Source organism: Phymastichus coffea, unplaced genomic scaffold (genome assembly GCF_024137745.1).
Source record: "Phymastichus coffea isolate CEN01 unplaced genomic scaffold, Cenicafe_Pcof_1.1 PCOF00156, whole genome shotgun sequence".
In the NCBI taxonomy this organism is placed as follows: Eukaryota; Metazoa; Arthropoda; class Insecta; order Hymenoptera; family Eulophidae; genus Phymastichus; species Phymastichus coffea.
Genome location: NW_026706967.1, coordinates 363,206 through 385,443, shown reverse-complemented (window position 1 = coordinate 385,443; position 22,238 = coordinate 363,206). Strand labels below are relative to the sequence as shown.

The window sequence follows — 22,238 nt, the reverse complement described above, 5'->3', positions numbered from 1 at the left end:
GTTTTATTAGAAACTATTGGAATAATTAATTCTCTTACATAAAACGTTGAAAAATAACTTTGAGATGTTTAGTATATATTTTAGAGAAATGTCTAAAAAATTGTTGTTAAACCATTTTGAAGTTTTCTTTTATATCTTTTTGTTAAATATAAAAAATCAAATATTTTATTAAAATTAAAAAATTGTTGGTTTATAAAAGTGTAGAACACTAAACTAAAGTCTCAAAATATAGTTATTATCAGATTTTAAATAATACTAATGTTTCAATAGGAAAGCAACAACAATGAAGCTGATGTCACCGAAAAATTCAAAATAAACAAAAGAAAGTGGACACGCCGAAACAGTATGAAAAATCATGTCCATACGAGTGAATTTTTAAACAAAACGATACCAAAGAAATAATATCACCATAAGTGCGAAAAGTCAGTGTTAATAAGTCAATGAAAAGATTTTAGGTGTACAGAAATTCGAGAACTAAAAAACTAATATGTAGAGTGTCGCAAGTGTTTAAATGACTCTGAAAATGTAGCAAACCACCGCCTTCCGGAAAGATAGTGGCTGCTACTATTGAGCAGTGTTATGATAAGTAAATTGGCAATATGGACTTTCCCGCCGCGAGTGGCAATGACACACAGGTACTCTGCGAGCTCCAGCATCGGGACTACATTGTTCCTGAAAATGGTGAGTTACGCCTCATCTACCAATTCCCCTTGTATGTTTAGCGATTGATCGAGCCGTCCTATTATGAAATTTTGATATTTATATTTCAGTACACGAAGAGAAAAAATTTCCTTACGAGATTCTCTCTCGAAATGAGTAAATAATTTCAAGCATAGTTGTTTAACGAAATAACTCAATTGTACGTATTTGCAACAAATGGTTTATAATTGACAAACGAATAAACATATGCAATTTTTCGGACAAGAAAAAAAATTGTCGGTCGTTATTAACAAATTTTTCAAGTCGCGATCAATCAAAACTTAATAAAGATTCTCCTAATGGTATAAACGTTAGCTCTTGGTACGTATAGAGGTGTTTGTGGACATTTTCTCAACGCCTCTAACGAAATTCGTCAAATAATCAACGAGATATAAGTGACCGATATTAATATCCATAAAGATTTTAATAAAGAAAATCTCTTGAAAGTATCTTTTATCGCAACGACGTGCACTATATATAAGTTATACAAGTTGCAAAACATCATCTATCCTGTAGTATTTCAAGTTTTGCTAACAAATTTCTTTGGACTTGTTCAACTTGTATAATAGGAAACTATGATAAGCTGTGTTGCTCCGTGGGTCGCTAGACAACGGAGAATACGCAAGACTCGTGCTACTGATATTCATTTATACACTGTCTATAGTTGCACGGAATACCTAAATGTGTTGTCTAGGCATTATATGTTCTCGATAACTAAGAATAGATTTCAAGGTAATGTCTTATTCGGATGTTTTGTCTTTAGAAATCTGAGATAGGTAGTGTTTTTCATAACGATACTTATTAGGAATTTTAAGGTACGCAAGATGCATCAACTTTCATCCACAATTGTTAATTATTGATATTTATTTATATATGCAATATTTCAGTCGATTTAAGTGTTGACTTCGATGCAGTAAACAAAGTTTTTCAAATAAAGAGAACTGTTGTCAAATTTAAAAACTATGCTGAATCTGAATTGCAAATAAAGAACAAATATAAGAACTTATTTTACTGTTAAACATATAGCGTGTATTATCAAAACGTTTAATCAAACCAATATCAAAATTTGGAAATTCGATTTCTCACCTATTATTTACAAATTCAATATTTGAACTATGTTCATTACCACTTTTGTTGAAGCATTCTATCATAATGTAAGTTAGTGTCCATTCAACACAATATTAGGCATATATGTCCCAGAAAAAGTGAAACACTTTATTTGTATTTTCAAAATAAGTATTTTGTCCTTATCTCAATGAAGCGTATTATATTGTTTTTTAAATAATAAATATAATGAAAATCCCAATTGGGCAGGAAAAGACGGGGCGTAAAATTATGAAAAGGAGCAACGCAATTTTCCAGTAATTGCGATGGAAAGGGCCAAAAGCAAAAAGATATTTTTTTGATTTTAGTGAAAATCTGCGAAAATACGGTGTTAACAATAAATTTTAAGAAATTGTATGTAATATTTTATGTATACTCATAATTTCGCACACTAAAAAAGATGTTGAAATGATCATTACTCGAGCTGGATTTCATTGAATTGATCATGCAGTGACTCATTCAAAAGCTTATGGAACCAAGCTTTCAAATGAGATCTTGTATAATGAAAAAAAATTTTCTAATTGTGTAATCTTTACATTACCGGTGTAGGCAATGATGGACTGACAATCTTTTTAATTAAATTGTCATACCTTCATTATTTACGCTGGTCAAGCACAGTGACGATTACACACGGCAATATCGCAAATGAGGTCAAAATAGAAAAAACGTTTAATTTGATGTACACTTTAATCTATTTTTTTAAATTAAATATATGTTTTGAATTTTTCTTTCTTAAAATAAAGAAAAATACTATTCATGTAAAAAAAAGTGAATATACTTTTAAAAATTTCATTGGCGGTCAAACGTTGTGGGTTACTTGTGCATGACTATTATATAAAGTATAGCTGCCTTATATATCGAGGTTCTTATATAATTGAAAATCACAAAACAGTAAAATAAAGTATATGTAACGTTATGAATCATAAAACGCTACTCGGGTGAGCGCGTAATTTAGTGAAGGAAGAGAGGAAGCTGATTACAAAATCAAGGAGGAATCTGTTAATCACCGAGTAACACCCTATAGATGCAAATGAGGATGTAAATTAACTAAAAGCGACGAAATGAACTAAGATATGTATAGAAGCGTGCAGGCAAAGCGGGCATCAGTCTTACTTGCTTTGCTGTCACTATATCGTTTATATAGTAATGTTTTCGTTCTATTTATGCTGCACCGACTTCTACATTTTTATCTTTATTGCTCTCCAACACTCTCTCTCTCTCTCTCTCTCTCTCTCTCTTTTTCTCTTTCTTTCTCTTTCTTTCTCTCTTATTCTCCCTCTCTCTCATTTTATTCGTCTCTTTAAATTGATTCTATTCAATTGAATAAACCAAGCTTGTATCTCGTTTACTCGAGTTTTATTTTTCATTTTCTTTTTCAGTGTAATACAACAATAAGATTTTTCTGAATTTTTCTAAGAATAAAGACTTTTAGTTTTTATATTGTTATACTTTTCTTCGTTGATTGTTTAATCAAGGTTGAATATTACAACTATTTCTATAATATTACAACTATAATACAACGGTAGTAACTATCGGATTAATCAAAACCATTTAATTTTGATTTTTCTACATTTTATTCAATAATTCTTTTTATTTACAGTTTGAATTTTCGAAATTATATTTCATGGAGACATTACATTGTAAATATTTATCATAGATAAATGTTTACTAGAAAATGTCCACAACGCCGAGATTTCCCGATTAACATTGCCATTAAGATCATTCAAGAAAGTAATTCAAATATGCAAATTTTTCCAATTATAGTTTCTTTTTCCTTGCATCCAATACGATTCTTCTCAACAATAATAGAATGGAAACGTAAGGTCTGATCGTCTACACATATTTCGTTCCGAAGTAAAAAAAATAAATAAAATAATCGTGACAGAAATATATCTTCCAAAACTGACACGACACGCATGACATATTTCTCTCTCGGAAAATTGTACATAACAACGTCTGTATCAATCCTTTTCCCTCTCTAGCGTTATTTCACTTTCGGCACTGGACCTAGAGAGAAAAGTTCACATGTCGTTTCAGCGATCGGCACGTGTGTAGCAGTAGCACGACATCTAAAAAACATACAAGCGAAATGTATTATACAATATGCACTTTCGGAAAATGAAATAGATATGTGTGAGAACGGACTGAGAGGTCATAATAGTAAACGTAAAATAGAGAATGGCCCAAAGGGAATTTCTCGAAGTAATTCAGGTAGTCGTTAAAGTGTTTCTACTGTACTATGCGACACACGTGGATATTTCACTACTGCAGCTAGCCAAAGAGTTTGCACGGCTTGGTACCTACAGGCTAACTATGTTGAAAAGTTAGTGGGAAGAGCCACTGTCTGTTAAAGGTCAGGGAGAATCACAACGAACGAAGCATGCAAAATTTTGCATACGAGTTAGTTTGTTTTGTCTAATTAACCTTAAAATTGATTATTCTTTATTTTCATTTTTTATTTTTTTTTTTGTATTGTACATTCAAAATCAAACTTGGAGTTATCTATTTCTAACTGCATATAAAGTTTCAAAAAAAGGGGGGAATTTCACATTACGAAAAGATTGTATGCGATGAAAGTAATTGTATTTTTACATAGAATCACGTAAATATAAATTATAAATCTACAAATATGTAGTTCATTAATGTTAGTTCATAATGAAATTAGATTTTTAAAAAACCAAAAAAGAAGAAAAGAAAGCACGAACGAATTTACGTGACTCGAGTGATACATCGCGTGACAGAATTCCTGAAAATTCATGACAGTTGAAAGCTCGAAACGAGAAAAAGTCGCTAAGACGTTCTAATGTTCAAAGATCCCTTGTGGAAGGGACGCTACTGCTTCTCGTTTCCGGTCTCTGAGCACACAAGATTCCGCGTCGACACTGTTACACTAGCATGCCTAGGTACATATAACGTCCGACGGAAATTTCAACTCAAAGTTAACAAAAAAAAACTTTAGTACTGGGAAAAACCCGTGAGGATTTTGGTCCAATTTTTTTCACGAATGACAAAGTTCATAAAATTTTTTTCGAGACAATGTCAATTTTTAATGTATTTTAGTATTTTTTATTGCAATTTGTGCTTGTGATGCGCGTTTCAAATGGTTCTCATACAATAATATTGATTATATTCTGATAAAATAGAAAATTACCATCGATAAGAAAAATTTGAACATATTAAAAACAAAGTAGACTGCATCGCAAACGCTAACGAGACACAACAAACTACATAGAACTATTTTGAACACTGTATATCAAAAACTGAATTTCTTCGATCTGCAAAGTATAGTAAAATATGCGATTAGAGTTTTATTGTGTGTTGATTTTTATAGAAGTCTGGTGCAGTTGGGCATGGGATTCAATACTTTGTTGGCCTCCGACAAGAGCATCAACGGTGACCAAACTAAGATGTCCTTTAGCAAATGGAATCGACACAAGAAGTAAGTACTTTTGTATAGTACATAAGCGAAAATATTCTGATTCTCTTGATTTAATGGGAATTGAATTATACCGAGAAAATGAAATTTTCATACGTGAAATTTATCATCCCTTAAAATATTTCCAATAATCGTGTGAGAGGAGAGATGAATAGCGTTAAGACCTAGATCGAGCAATTTCGTTTTCATTCACGGCGCACTCTTGAGTACGCGCGAACTGCACAATAGATAAGACCTCAATTACATCTATTAAATCGTACTCGACGAAATGGTGATAATTACGCCTGTTAAAATTATCAAAGCACCCACAATATTACTTCGAGACTTTCGCGTGTTCTTATCTCTAATCAATCTAATTTAAATTATTATTGTTCAGCATAAAAACCATTAAATAGAAATTTAATTTATATTTAAGTCAATGGTATATTTCTGATATTATTTCCCGAGTATGTTAAAATAAAATAATAATATTTCACGCACTTTAAATCTGGTGACTGAAAGAGTTAATTTACAGCATGTCAAACTTGAAGGGAGAATTTTGTTAGACTAGAAAGATTAGTAATTGTAATCTCGAAGATCTGAAGTCATTTATCAATAGAGCGCCATACGGAAATTCGCGAATAGTGCACTAACATCCCTCTTGTCGATGGCACAATCCGTCAGATTCCAAAGGCGATGAGAGAAAGAGAGAGTTATTGACGTGTAAAAAGCTGCTCGAGAAAAAGGAAAAGTGAGATTTTTAAGCCCCGTGACATCTTATTCCCACTCTCTAAATGTGTTTTGACTGCGCGTGTCTCAACGCGTTCCTCGGGCACACGAGAATATTAGGAAATTTTCTTGAAAATGCGCTCAAACTTATAAGCCAATATGAAGATGTATGCAGAAGTTGACAACTACTTTATTACAGTTATGTCAGAGTTCTTGCAAATGTTTGTTTCGAATAATATTTCTGTTTATTACTTTCCACTGCTCATTACCCGTTCAAATTCTTCACTGCTGATCGGCTTAAAAAGAAATCTAAAATATCATTTGTGTAAATTGTGAATCGATATAGGAATGAGCTAGTCCATGAAAAGTAAGCTTTGAAGTGTTTTTTTTTTATTTTTACACTCAACACTCAATACTCTCGATTTTTTTAAAGACCGTATGTGTATTGAAATAGATGAAAGCAAGTTAACAGTTGCCCCGAACGGACAAAATCTCAACTCTATTATATATTTGGGAAAAATTTCAATTGCCGTAGCGAAACCCCTCTACCAAATAAAAAACAGTTACGCAAAAGTCATATAACTGTGAACCGCAGACCTACTCGAAAAAAATGAAAAATGAAATAGCCGAAAAGCGTTGTAAACATTTATTACTTGATTCGTTGAATGGCATATTTACTAGAATTTTTATTATATTAACATTTATATTAAAGCATGTGGAATCTGTCATGTCGGTTTCTCACTTTTTATCAAATATATATACGATATACATGAAGCAGTCGAGTGACAAAGCAGAAGGTGTGAGTTACGTAATGTCTCTTTAGTTGGCGGGACATGACCGTGACCTTCGACATCGATCGCAGCAGGCGCGCGGGCGCGGAGAGGCTGATAGTTTCCTCTGTCTGTCGTCCTTCTCTCCCTTTTATTCTTCAGCCTCGTCGCTAGTTCTGTTTATGCACATGTATATGTGTGTGTTGACAAGAGACCTCACCACAGCGTGTTTTTGCTACTTTCTTGTGAGCTTCATGCCTGCAATTGTTGCTTTTTGCACGGCGCTGTGACACTATGCCTGCTTTCTTTTTGACGGCAGATATTTCTCTGCCATTTGCGATATTACAAAGTCGAGTTGTCATTATTTTTAAGGTATTGAACGACTGCTGAGAACTAACATGAGAATTATACATTAGCTCGAAAACATAAAAGAGATGTTATTTTATTTTTTTGGCAAAAAATTTTAAGGTAGAACTAAGAACACTTTCGTATCTCGATATCGATGATCGACTTGAAACACACTAATCACCCATCAAAAGTAAAAATCAGAATGAGAACGTCAAACTTTCAAAAATAACCAGGGCGGAAAATTAACCTTACTATATAAGAAATGTCGAAATTTTGGGGTGAATTATTAGACCACGCAAAACCAAACAACATTTCGCGCATTCAGCAGTTTTCAGCTTTATACTGGTATCTGCGTTTCTCATCTTGAAATGTTCAAACAAAAAAGTCTCAAAAGCGACGCCGACAACTCTTGATTAAGATATGTCTTTTTTTCTCTTGGTAACCCTTGAGCCAACCTCTACCGTGTACGTGAGAAGTGACGATGGCCCTTATTAGTTGCACCGTCGGCAAGGACGATATTGCATGTTGTCACGCCTCGCACATTGTTAGTTCATTTTTTCCTCTTCCGTTCGATTTTGCGACACTAGGTATTGATAGTGGATATTAGTAGACATGGAAAGGCTCGCTGTTATATACACTTCGGTGATATGGATTTTTTTTTTCGCTTTTGGCTTTTTCTTTCTTTCCTTTTGTCAATAATTTCGAAAGTATATATCTTAAAGCTTTGGAAACCTGCAACGTTTTTAACTTTTTGCTCATGGCAAGCTTTGTTTGTCGAACATAATACAAACTCGATAAATACGAAAGAGATTATTTTTTATGGTGAAAATTATGTCTAACAACACTGCACCGATAAAAGTCTTTCATCGCCGAAACTGATTATTTTCTCAAAATAACTCCAGATAGAATTTTTCTTATGACATTAATATTCTTATTGTAAAACAATATAATTTTGTCACAAGACGATTTGTTCAAAATTACTTTTCTTTTCTTCTAAGACCATATCTTCAAGTATTTGTGTTCAAAGCACTCCTAACATAAAACTTAATGTTTTGAAAAATTTAATTAAAATCAAAGAAAAATAATGAATGAATTGATGCCTTTTGCTCTTATTAGATTTTTCTCTCGCGGAAGTAATCAATAAAAATGTAGGATTTATTCGTTTTTAGAAAATATTCTTCTAACTGATACATATTAATGAGCACTATTTGATTTTTATTATAAATGTTAAGTTAATTTTTTCTAAGTTATCAATATATCGTAACACTACGTAATTTGAAAATATTCTGACGTTAAACGTCCTGCCCGTAAAATAAATACTTTTTTCTGGAGACACCACCATCTCATTTAAAGTAACTTACACAGTTTTAAACAAAAAAGGGATCAAAAGCCTTACCCACACATGCACGCACGCGCACATATGAAATTCTATTGTAAAGATGTAAGGTAGAGCCTGCATAATAGTCGACTGTACTATTTTGTCGAAACTGGTGGCCAAAGCTAAAATATGCGCAGCTGCGGGTCTTGCGCGCGTCAAAGCCACGAGTTCTGCGGTGGTAATTTTCAGAGGCAATGAGAAAGGGTACTCGTGTACATTTCTACGCTGTGCAGCCGCCTTATTAATAAACGGCTGCTGCCGCCAACCAACTTTTTCAGGCACCAATGAAAAGAACCTTTCTAAGAACACAATAAATACGTTGCTTTAATGACCTAAATTTTCGTGAAAGGTATATACTTAGCCACTATGCACAAAAGATAATTAGGTTCAACTTTACAACCGGCATAAATTCCAATCGGGTTTAATATTTCTCGATGTTTTTAACTCTTATGCTTTATAGCCAGAGCCCATAGAAATACTTTTGATGTAAGATATGTTAGGTTACGGATATGGCATTTTTACCAGTCGCCTCCTCGCAAGAATGGCCCCACTGCAATCCTTTTAGCTGACACTGTGCTCGCGTAAACTTTCAAGGCGGCAGTCTCCTCCTCCATAGTAGGGTGTTATTGCTTTGGAGAAGATTCCAGAGCTGCTAGAGACGCTAGAATCATACACCACCTACCCACACATAAGCGGCTGATAAGATCATTAGATCGCCGACCAAGATTACCGTATCTCTAGCCATGTCTAATCGAGGGCTGCGGGTGTTTTCCTTCGTCAGGTTCGCGTACATTCGTACATACTCCTATATGATAAATCCTCTCGTTACATTATTTATCGCGCATAATTTTAAAATAACGTGCTTACATAATTAAACTTTATATTTTTTCTATTGTATTTATCGGACTTAATAAAAACTAACGCGCAGTTACATATATGTATATATACTCAGATCGAAGGCGTTTTCTCCTCTCTGATATATGCGCGTGTCTACCGGTTTTCATGTGAGTGTCGACCGACATTGTACTTATACGCTTCAGGGTTTAATGTAATCTGAGGTTCCTGCTTCTTCTCTACCTGCAGATTTCGATCTTTCCCTGGCTTCATCCCGTTTGTCATATCTTTGACAAAGTATCATAGCATTAGCTTAATGGGTTCTTGTAATAAGGAAATACATTTATATTTATTATATAGCAAGTTTAAGATCTAATGACACTCATGTAGTAACTGCTTTCAAGATCTGGACATCTAATCTCAACGATGCTGTAACGAGTATCATCAAAACACCTTTTCGCATCGGTTATTTTTCCGCGTGAAAGTAGGAAATAAGGGATGAAAGTGTGATTTCGAGGTTACAATGCGAAAAAGTAATAAAAAGTATAGAATAGGAAAAATAGTATTAAATTTTTTTGTATTTGAATGATAATAAAAAAAGTGAAGAACAATAAAGAAAGGACTACAGAGAACCAAGACCTATGCCTACATATACCTAGTATACTTCTACAACGTTCAAAACAAACGTTGTTCTTAAAATAACAACAATAATAGCCTCAACTTAACCTACTTTCTTTTTCAAACTTTCGTTTGTCGCAAAATCATGTAATTTAGTAAGAGGTCGTAATCAGGACATAAGCTTTATAAAAATACGTCGATTAAAGAATTGCGTCGAAAAAAAAAACAGTAGCTGGAAATATGTAACCAAGAGATCCTCGCGGACTTCTGTATGAGGTTTCAGACTTAAATGGCTGTCATCGTCGGCTTACGATTAAAAAATAACTAAAAAGAAAAAAAACCGAAGGTTGGTGAAAAAGTGCTAAGCTCGCATGCTTGCGAAGACTAAAGCGAAAGCCTCAACACTTTCAAGTGCTTTAAAGCCGAGCACATGATTATAATCGACATTCGTCGGATGCACCGAAGAGAAAGAATAGTACATTACGATACAAGTGTGGGAAATTAGATTTTTTTCTCGTGAGGCGTTTACACCCGAGCGAAGCGAGTATTTTTTGATACGACGTGTGGAAAGTGTGATTTTCAACGCACGTTTTCTACCGAGCTTGCGGGAAAAACGCATTTTGCGCACGGAGTGTCGAAAAGACTTTTATCAAACGTTCAAATTTCTTATATTTGTTTTTATCCGTTCCTGTCACCTCTTGCCCTTTCAGACTTTCACTTTTTTTTCTTTTTTGTCGCACTTCTTATCTCCAACCGCGCATTGAGCAGATGGCTTACTTGTCTGAGTGCATCTGACGGATATGAGATTGTGATAAAGTTAATAATGTGCGCACGAGGTGAGAGTTGACAGTTAGTTTATTTTCGCGATCTGTCGTCGGCAGATAATCTTCGCTTTTGTTGGCATGGACGATTTTACGATTACCTGATTATCGACATTTTCTCAGCATATATGATAAACTTGATCTGTTATTTGTAAATAATAATAAAGAACTAAGTTTTTGTATGTATGGGGATATTGTATGAGGGGGTAATGTAAAAAACTTAATGTTATACATTTCTGGAAATAAAATATATATATATATAATAAAGAACTATAGACCACTGAGAATCAATATTGTTGTAGAAGAATATTTTAGTATTTTTGAACTTTTAAAAATTTTCAATTTTTAAATTAGCTACTAAATTGTTAATACAAGATTTTTTCAAATTTTCATTTGACGAGATATGAATCATATAATAATGTAGTAATTTAAAATTAAACAAGTTATGTAGAAATATAAATTACGCAGAGACCAATGGTTTGACCAGCATTCGCACGGAGGTGCAGCTGACGTCACCGTCGATTATCGACGATTGGGATCGCACGCAAAACCCCCACTTATGACTAATTCTGCCACTGACGCTTGACAGGGAGATGTGGAAAGAGACAGGAAGAGTACTTATCGCGCGAGTTTAAAGGTGTAGCAAACTGCTCGGAGTATCAATAAGGCCGTTTCCATATTGCCTAGTTCCGTGAGCGATGCGTGCCACAGCCACACCGCGCAACGAGTACCTATAAAGCAACAGAGCGGACTCTCTTTGGGGCTTAAAGCAGCCTCAAGGTGACAAGTCACCTCTAGCTGGGGTCTGGAGCTACGGAACCACCTTGTTGGTTCCGCGCTATAGGACCTAAGGCAACGTGCGCATACTCGTCATTACCGACCTCAAAAACCACTATACGCCAGCCTCTCTCGCTCCTCTCTCCACTTCCCCTCCTCGTATTCGCCACGCTCTTTCTATTGCTTCGATCCTTAACAATGGTCTTCTTAATAATAGATTAGCTTAACCATTCAACGTATAAATGTTCTTTTACTTAATTTAGTACTAACATCACTGATTTAAAGAGTTATTTCTACATGAATAAATCAATAGATCAATGTATTATCAATTTTGTTTTGTCATAACAGATTGTTCTAATAGAATCTTCCCATTAGTATAACTATTTTCCAGACTATAAGAAACCGTCTTTGCTCTTTGCAGTTTTACAGTCATACAGTAGTTTTTACCTACGCTTAATTTATAACTTTTATTCCGTATTCTTATCTATACCCCACACAAACTTTCTATCATTTCATCAAAAATTTTCTCAAAATGAAATATGCCATTCATAAAACTAATCTGGCCATATGGCAATGATCCTTTCCTAAGTTTCCTCTTTTGCTTACTTTATAAACAGATTTTCCAAGCTCTGAACTTTTCAAAGCCAATGAATATGAGGAATATATTTGCGTATCACAATATGTGGCGCATTGAAAAGTTTCGCACAAAGGGCGCACACATGTCGCGCTTTGTCGATTTGCATTTGGGGTCATGCGTTGCGCAGATTAATACGCCGAAAAGATCGACTTCGAATTCCATTGGGGGTTTCATACGACAAAGCTGATTGACACGCACGTGGCGCCAATTCGCGCACTTTATTTTGTTCTTCAAACCGAAAATGAGAAATGCTACAGCGTTGTGGTTTGCCATACGTTATTTATCTTTTACATCGTTATTTATCTCTTGACGTATGTGTGCCGTGCGGTTTTCATCGCATTACACTGAGGATTCGAAAGCTGCGATGACTATTTTACCTCTTAGATGGTATGAATTGTATTAATGTACGGATATTCATTTTTTTTTTGCTAATAAAAATACGGTAATTCATTGGTTTGTAAAGTTCTTTGTTTTTCTTTCATTGTTCCATAAATTTTCAAATCTTCGGACATATTCTATAATAAAATGCACGTCAAATTAATGATCAGTAATGAGACTTTTAAATGACACAACTAATTATATAACAAGAAAAATTACAAATAGATGGTTATAATTTCAATATTTTGAAATTTTTATATAATTCGATAATATTTTTCAAAAAATGAAATATGATTACGTAATAAGAGCAATAAAAAAGGAAAATGGTGTTTTATTCGATTCGAATATTTTTGATTAAGAAATACATTCTCTAAATTCAACTCGTAATAACAGGACAGAGGGTAAGACAAAAATTTACCCAGAATTGCAGGACGAATAACATTTTCGAACACCCATCATTAATTCTATAAACTTTTTATTTCTACAGGTACCTATTTTAATAATTCATGACGATTCATTGCGAGATAGTATATAGAAATAAATGAAATGCGAATAATACTAAGGCGGTTAAGTTGAATAGATTTAATTAATTGAATAAAAGCTCCTGCCTAAAATGACGTTCTACAATCTCCAATCATTACTTCTCTTATTTGGCATACAATTATTTTAATATATGCAAAGTGGCTTTCGAAGAATTTCGTTGTATTTTATTTCAAATACTTTTGCCAACGCTAATGCGAATTTGAAATTCCACGTACTTGGCAAGTATTCAAAATCGGAAACTGCCTCTCTCACTCGAGTATTATTGGCAGTACTGCGAACGTGCCTTTTCAATTTGATAACACTCGTAGTAAATTCAATATAAACAAAAAGTTTATATGATATGATTATTAAAATTTTTGGTAGATAGTCAAACAGAGATATTTAAGCTTTGCGTAGTTTGGCGGTGGCATCGATTGCTCACAGTATAAAGTCTTAGCTAATTCGCAAGATAAACATAGGTAGGTTGATTCAAGAGAAAACTTGATTAATTTATAATATCCGGTTTGATTTTCTTGCGGCTGTGCACTGCACAAGAGAAACCACTTCCTTCACGAGACAATGAATGAGAGAAAGAAACAGAGAGACAGAGAGACAGAGAGAGACAGACAGAGAGACAGAGACAGACACAGAAAGAGAGAGAGACAGAGAGATAGAGAGAGTGGCAGACAGGGAGAGCCAGAGAGACAGAGAGAGCCAGAGAGCCAGAGAGACAGAGAGAGAGAGAGAGAGAGAGAGAGAGAGAGACACCTTGTTGTAACATCCAGGTATCTGCATCATCTGTAGAGGATGTTTTCTTGCTTTCTATCTATGACTCTACGATTGTCTTGATTTTTTATATAACACGTTAAGGGGTATCATAGCTTACTCTCGCAAAAATTAATTTGTCTTCTAGCTGTCCGGGATATTGAGTTTTGACAAATATTTGTGCGTCTACTGTAGTACGTGTTTTCAAGTGAGTCAAAAGTAAACTCTTAATGAGCTTAGTGAAATATTATGATAGGAAAAATAATTTTCAATTAATTCAAAATTGTACAGCATTAACATAATGTTGCTGGGGGTGTTAGTTTCATAACGTGACACGGCGACAGAACCTTGCTTTAATATTTTTAAAGCTGTAGTAATTACAAATTAATTTTCGTAATGAATTAAACATTTTTTTCTAATAATACTAGCATAAAACGTTATGTTAAGAAGATTTAGATTTTTTTTAAATATTTAGATTGTATTCACGGCGCACTGTAAATTAATGTCGCTTAGGTATGGACGAAATTAAGTAGCGCCTATTAGACAAAAATAGAAAAAAAGAATAAATTCTATTGAAAAGCTGAAGGATAATATTTTAAGATAAAATCATCCGCGTTTCACTAGCACCTTATTTACACCCTCAAAATTCAATCAAAAAAAATTTTTTTAGTCGATACAAAACATCCTTTTTATAGTTTTTAAGATGACGAACAAAAATTCATTATTTAAATAGAGCTTTATAATTTTACAACTCTTAAATTTAGAAATGTTTTGATATATGAACGTTTTAACTCTAATTTCTGTTCTTATTCATTGGTTTGCTTGAAATTTGAACAATATCTGAAGAAACAAATGTAGAAGATTGAAAATCTTCAGATGATACTGTCGAAGAGAATATAGATTGTAATATATTATAAATCTTTTTTTTCGATGATCACATTCTTTGTGCTTAAAAGTATATATTTCATTTATCATATAATTACTCTATCAATTTGCAAGATTATTTTGACAAAATTATTTTTTACCTATACAACGAGGTGAAAATCTACCCCATGATTAAAAATCCAAGGGTACTCATGGTATAAATAAAAGGATGTGTTTGTTTATTTTAATTTATTTATCTATTGTCCAAATTTCAAATAAATCGACGCATAAGAACAGAAATTGGAGCTAAAACCTTCATATACTGAAATATTTATAAATTTAAGAGTTGTAAGATTATTTGGCTTAATTTAAATAATGGATTTTCATTCCACATCTTAAAAACTATTTAAAAAACGTTTTATATCGACTAAAGAGAATTTTTTTATAGGTTTTAAGCAAAAAATGTAAATTGTATACAAATTTTACATTTTAGGGGTGAATTTTTGAGTAAATTGGGTGTAGGCGAAACGAAAATGATTTCACCTTAATGTATTACTCTTGAGTTTTTCAATAGTATTTTTCTTTTTTTCTACCTTTTTTCTAAGAGCCTCTACTTAATTTAGGCCATATCGAAGTGATAATAAATTATAGTACGGCATATAGTACCATTCATTTTCAACGTCTTATTACACATTAATCTATAATTATTCATAAATGTCGACAGCAATGAATGCAACAACATAACAAAGCTTTGCCTAAAAAATTTTGGTCATATAATTTGCATTTGGAATGTTTAAAGATAATTGATATGAAATGCGGAAAAAGTAAATGGATTTTTAAAAAGAACTATAAAACGAATTCCAATAAATTAGTATTTTTCACCCGTCAATCGTCAATTAATGAATTTACATAGTACCTTTTTCCTCTTTCATCAGTGTTCATTTTTTCCTCTCTTAACAATTCATTTCCCTTTTGCGCTTTCGATTTTTGTCTGCCAGCCCAGAGCGAGAGAGAGAGAAAGAGAAAGAGAGAGATAGGGAGTGAGAGAAAGAGAGAGAGGGAGAGGGAGAGAGAGAGGGAGAGAGAGAGGGGTAGAGAAAGAGAAAGGGAAAGAGAAAGGGAAAGAGAGAGAGAGAAAGAGAGAGAGAGAGAGGGAGAAAGAGAGAGAGAGAGGGAGAGAGAGAGAGAGGGAGAGAGGGAGAGAGAGATAGAGAGAGAGAGAGAGAGAGAGAGAGAGAGACAGAAGACAAACAGACAAACAGACAGGCAGAGAGTAGAGCTCTGTGTAACATCGCGATCACACATGCTCGACCCAGTTTTATTGCTTCGATCGAGCGCCGAGCCTCCTTCTCTCTCTCTTTCGGAGCCAGACATGCCTCTTCCATTTCCTCTCTTTTGGGCTGCCTGCTGCTGCTCTGATCTTTCTTCTTCGTTTCTCGTGCAATGCGCTCGGCCTAGACGTCATGTTATGTATACGACGCTGCTAATCGATCGGATCTAGTTCTCAAATCAAAGTTTCGCTTGATTGCGATTGTCAAAGTAATCGTTCTGAGCATCTTTTTTCCCTCTTCTTTTATTTTTTCGAACGTTCAGTTTGCTGCGCGTTAGATCACTATTTGTAAAGAAAAAAGGAAATATTCATTTGGTTTGTAGCGACAATGACTAGTGGATTTGGTTCTCCTTTGTAGTGACTATATTAATTTAACTTTCTTTATTTGTTGTTTTCGTTGTTTTTTTTTATTTAGGAATGAAAAAGAAATGAACTTCTAGGTGAAAGGAAGTTTATGATACTTAGAAATTGTGAACAAAAATGTAATTTCAAGAATTCGTAAACTGAAATTCTCGATAACCTATATTTAAAAATACGGAATATCCGGAGTCAAAAACAAGCAAGGTCATAGCGCGGGTGTACAAACGTTATCGCATTGACTGAAGGTTTCGCGATTGATAGCGTTCTCTTTTTGCTTTGCATAGAGTTCGTGGAAAAGCGTTGTGGCGACGACGGCCGGTGGGAAGGACGCGATGGCACTACAGGCGATCGAGATTCACCAAGCGGATGGACCAATTATACACCCTGCTTTACCCCGGAAATGTTGCTGCTCATTAGGAAGCTCTACACTGGTAGTGAGGATCTCGCCAAGGTTGGTTTTGAAAAATAATATCTTTTATTTTTTAACCTAGGGATAGTACCTGCTAAAAATATTTTGTTCGCGCAGTCTAATTTCACTACGAAATTATTTTGTTGGTAGCGAAATGTTAGTTGTTTTTTTTTCTGTTAATATTGTAGTGTTTTTACTGTACTTCATATAGAGAGAGAAGAAACGACGTATGAAATGAATTCTTGTTCAAATGTACCTTTATCTTATAAAAGCATGTAATCTACGTACAGCTATGATGGCTGTAATAAAAACATTTTTAGTAAAATGAAGAAATGACTTTGTGAATTTGAACCAAAGATTGCAATCGTTTATAAACTTTAGTGAATTAGTATAAAGATCCCTCGAAACTAAGTGTAAGATATATTACGGTCATATTCACAAGTCAAGACATAATTTCCACAATCTTTCAATAAAAAGTTAAAAAAATGACAAAAGGCACGATAACAGTACAGGTATAGCGAACGAATTATCGTATACATCCACCTCATAACAAATGATCAATATAAGCACATTGCATGCATGCGGTCACTCCGAGTAAATTGCATCTCATCAAATATAAACTGAAAATACTGAATAGCTTTTTTGCTTTACGTAGGGCAATTAAATGCAAACAAGCGCACTTATACGATTTTCAGCGCAATCGAGTTTTCGCTTTGCTGAGCTGATTGATGAGGCTGCAACGAAGATCAACAGTAATGTTCTACTCTGTTACCCGTACACGGGTTATCGCTGTCACGGGATGAGAGTATTACAATTTTATTTGCTTCGTTTAATTGTCGAATTTCATAATTTTTTTGTGCACGCGAAACAATGCTTACGATGTGGTTAAATTTCATTTAGGTATGAATTTTTATTAAGGCGACATTATTCGGAATTTTTTGAATGTAATCAAAAGTACGACGCCGCGGATTTGTTCATGTCAAATTTAAAGTGTACTAACTTCTTAAAGTGTAATGACTTCTTTTTTATTATTAAATTATGAAGTTTTCTTGCAGATTAAATTTTGTCTCTCGAAATATTTTGGTCTCGAAACTTATCGGTGTAGAGCGAGCACTATATTTATATACTTAAATTTTAATTACTTTCCGAGCAACTCGTAACTACATTATAAACTTTTTTCTTTTGCTCGCGCAGGTCAAACTGGACATCGCAGCAAAAACGAGACACTTGGAGTTTGTTGGGCTGAGCATATCTTTAACGGCACTACTCCTCTCTTTATCGATTTTTTGTCGATTTAGGTACGTTAATTATTAATTTGTTGATCAAAAATGACTTTGGTCATTCATCATTTCTTTGTTCGTCGGTCGAGATGTAAAATGTACAAATAGTATACAAACTTATCTATTGCCAATTTGAATGAATATGCATCTACGTACATGCTTCATTCAGAGGGTACATATCCACGCCACGCGTATACACTGGTATCAATTTTGATTGCATCGCAATTCGAAAGAGGATTAATTTTCCAATTTACCAATTATCCCTGACAACTTTTACTCCAAAAAACAAAAAAAACATTCTTTCAAGTCATCAATATTTGATGATATACTTAGCAGGTTTGGCAATATATATGTACGTGTGTGTCCCTGTGTGAATTGGTTATTAGCTACTACGTCTCTTCTGCAAATAAAAAGAAATCACATGCAAATATACTTTTTCCTAGGTCTCTACGAAATACGAGAACACGAATCCATAAAAACCTCTTCGTCGCCATGGTGATTCAAGTCGTTATAAGATTGACGCTATACATAGATCAGGCAGTTTTTAAATCGAAGGTGCCGGGAGTTCAGCGAGGCATTCAGAACACCGTGAGTAAAGCAACGCTCCTATATGTCTTGTTTTCATCCGCGCGTTATTCCCTCGATTGACTATTTTTTGTTTATATTTACCCCTGGCTAAAGTAAGCTAAAGTAATATGCATGTAAGTAAATGCATACCGTATCAGATCGTCAGACATATGTTGAGGGCGGCTTATATTTATTCTATATCTTTTTGTTCTATGTTAAGCTTGGCTTACAACTATTCGTACCCGACATACGGAGATTCAGTTTTTTTCCATTTGATATATAAACCTACATTTTACATTTGTAATGTTACGAGATCGACTGACATTTTTGTAAACTACAGCCAGTCTTATGCGAAGCCAGCTACGTACTTCTCGAATACGCAAGAACGGCAATGTTCATGTGGATGTTCATTGAGGGCCTCTATCTGCACAATTTGGTAACAGGTGAGAGACTGGGTAAGATAAGCAACATTCTTTTGTTTTTTTTTTAATAAAGCTTCAAACATTTAATAAAGGTCTTGAATCCTCGAATTTAACTTTTTAAGGATGAACGAATATGTTACTAAATTATGTTACTATAATGTTTGAATAAACAGTCATTTATTTACACTACTATCTGGATTCTAGATAGGCCGCGTTTGCTAAAAAATATATACTTTTAAAATATCTGTGCTTAGGGTAAGTAGTTTCATTTTCGTGACTGATTATTTGGCTGTATATAATTAATGTTTCATCGAATAATCGATCAATAATTTAACTAGCATAACTTATTTATGAAAAAGCGTAATGATCTTTGCGAAATTCGTAATTGATTATTATCCTTTGGAAGCAACTAGCGACTTATTTATTATACTTAGCAATAAATGTTATACACTGAATTTTCGAAAAGTATTATTTGAAATTTGATATCAATGATGTTGGAAAACACAAACACTGTTCTCAAAAAATTCTATAATGAATGAAAAATTGATAAAACATCGTTGTAATGATTCAATCCACTTCAATGTTTAAATATACATGAAATATTGTTACCAAAACAGTGACGCAGATGCACGAAACCACGCACTACAAAATGTATCGTATAGTTGGCTGGGGTTACCCTATGATCATGACCATGACTTGGGCAATCGTCACTGCGCTCAACTATCATCCGTCGAAGTAAGTATCTCTCGCCCTTACAATAGATTTCTTCTCCTCTTCGTTTCAGTTGACTTTGCATTACACATTCCGCGTTTAATTTTCAAGTGCTCACCAAAAATCCGATAAAGGCTGAAACAGAAAATCCGCTTGAAAAAAAGAGGAGCAGTAAATTAAATAGACCCTTCCTTTTTTACATAAATACGCACGCACGCACATACAGACGAGTACGTAATTTTAATTTTATTTTTTCTGAAATACGGAGGGATTACATTTATTACAAGTCGATTGTTTACAGAGATTTTTCAATATTTTTTGCAGTAAAAGTAGAAAAAAGCTCCCTTTTCTTAGCCGTAATTCTGAATTCAATACGAACATAAATTATTGTAAAAACAAGTGCTTTCAATGAAAAAAATAATGCAACAAATAATATAATCTATTGAACACTCGTCCTCTTATAAAAATAATCTTAAAAGATGAATCTTTTCGATTATGTTTGATTTGTAGATGCTGGTGGGGCTACAACTTGTCCTTATACTTCTGGATCTTGGAAGGACCGCGAATGGGAGTGATATTGGTAAAGTATTTACGCACAATCTCCACGCCGTCTTCACCTTTGCATTTCAAGAAAATTAGATTAATATTATATATATACCGAGTGAATAACACCATCGTGTTCTCTTTGCAGTTCAACTTCTTGTTCCTTCTTAACATAATACGAGTACTAGTGGTGAAGCTTCGGCAAACCCGCACCAGTGAAATACAACAAGTGCGGTGAGTTGATCAGCAGCTAATCTTTTCTTATTTTCCTTTTTTAAAATTTTTCAATTTAATTTACGTTATGTGCTATAAAAGGAAACTTTTGGAAAAGAAATATGAGAATTTATATTATACACGATTTACAATGAAAGGTAATTTCAGATTTTCTTTTAAATTTACAATGAGTACAGATTTGATATAACTTTTCGGTTGTTTCCTAAATTAGATTAGAGTCAAAAATTCTAAATGCTAAAGAGAATTTGTCATTTTAACAACTGATTGAAGTTCAAGTTTTAATGCAAGTTTTTATAAATAACAAAACGACGCAGATCAACGATTTCCTTTTTGGAAAATGCATATTAATTTTTACAGACTAACTCATGGAAATTCAAAAAGTTTAACACAGCTGTTTATTTACGTATGGTACGTAAACTGTACATAAACGTTTTCTAAGACTTCAAATACATAAATTGATGTACGATGTTTAATGTTTTCAATGTTATTATCCGTGAAAAATTATGACACATTCTATGTATAAAACACGATATTTACTTTAATTTGAACATTTTTCTTGCATAATTTTTGATTCTATTTAACAACTTAAATAATGTTATTTTATTCAGAAAGATATTTTTTAATGTCATGTTTATCGAGCAAATGTTAAATATATTTTTTTTATTTTTGCTGCATATTAATGGAATTTTTAGTTGAACGTTAAATTTGTATCAATGAAGATATTGAAAGCTGTATAATCAGATTATATTTTTATGAAATGTATGTTTCATTATTTGGTCGTATATTTTTTCCGAATATTGATAAAAAAGGAAATCGAATAATTATACAAACTTTATAATATTACAATTACTAATTAGTTTGAAAAATTGAGAATTATAAAAACTAGTTACCAAAATTGTTCAAAGCGATAGAATTTTACGTACGTAAATGGAACGTTCGAAAAACCTCGACTAAGCAAGCTTGAACAACGTAGGTTTTTTCCACTCGCATAAATAGGGCAGTATTGCCAAGGGGCGCATTGTCTCGAGCCTCGCGGCGTCCAACTAATTGCAATTAATCCAAAATGACTTCCGTAGGGAGTCTTTGAAGATGCTGCACTGCTCGGCAAGCTTCTGTCACATTGTACTAACGCACATTTCCTCTTATTTTTAAAAGATAACTTCTACGTCTGAATAATTAAGGGAAGCTTGATGGCTGAGAAGAGAAAGATATTACGCTATAGTTTTCATCTTCCTCATTTTGTGTACTTTCACTAATAACTTAGCTCGAGTTTTGCCGTAATAAAATCCCTATTAGTCGAGATAAGAGCAGTTCACTTGGAGCTGCTAAGTTTATTAGTTTACTTTCTACTTACGGATTTATGACTTCGTCAGAGAGTTCTAAGAACTTCGGACTGCAATTTTTATTGGAAAATTCTCAGAGATGCGACTTTGTTTGCGATATGCACATTGAATTATTCTTTAGTCATGTGGTTGTATTGTTTTAAGTGTATTTTGCCGTGTATATGTTCAGCATCGAGAAATCGAACACAAAAAAATGAAAATAAATAAACTTCTTTAAAATTAATAGATGACAGTAAAATTTAATCATTTTTTTCATGTATTTGTGGTTACTCGGCTTCTTCAATTTCGGGACAAACAAGATTTCTATACGAGTAATTGAGAAAATTTCAGTAGCAAAAGTTATTTATTAACAAGTCGTAAGAAATTTACTTTACTTTGGC

At 33.6% G+C, this 22,238-nt stretch overlaps 1 protein-coding gene across 4 annotated transcripts in view; it reads left to right on the top strand.

The window, feature by feature from the left end:
- LOC131672698 (PDF receptor-like) overlaps positions 1–22,238 on the top strand; it is a 47,648-nt gene that overhangs the window by 15,962 nt on the left and 9,448 nt on the right. Inside the window, exons 2-11 of one of the 4 annotated variants that reach the window (XM_058950090.1) lie at positions 271–681; positions 5,135–5,242; positions 16,634–16,800; positions 17,953–18,056; positions 18,482–18,626; positions 18,946–19,048; positions 19,645–19,762; positions 20,249–20,318; positions 20,430–20,515; positions 20,873–20,923. In XM_058950090.1, coding sequence (XP_058806073.1) covers positions 600–681; positions 5,135–5,242; positions 16,634–16,800; positions 17,953–18,056; positions 18,482–18,626; positions 18,946–19,048; positions 19,645–19,762; positions 20,249–20,318; positions 20,430–20,515; positions 20,873–20,923 — 1,034 coding nt within the window. In that variant the 5' untranslated portion in view covers positions 271–599. Of the gene's footprint in view, positions 1–270; positions 682–5,134; positions 5,243–16,633; positions 16,801–17,952; positions 18,057–18,481; positions 18,627–18,945; positions 19,061–19,644; positions 19,763–20,248; positions 20,319–20,429; positions 20,516–20,872; positions 20,924–22,238 lie in introns of all 4 variants that reach the window. The other 3 variants (XM_058950089.1, XM_058950092.1, XM_058950091.1) reach the window with 3 other exon arrangements.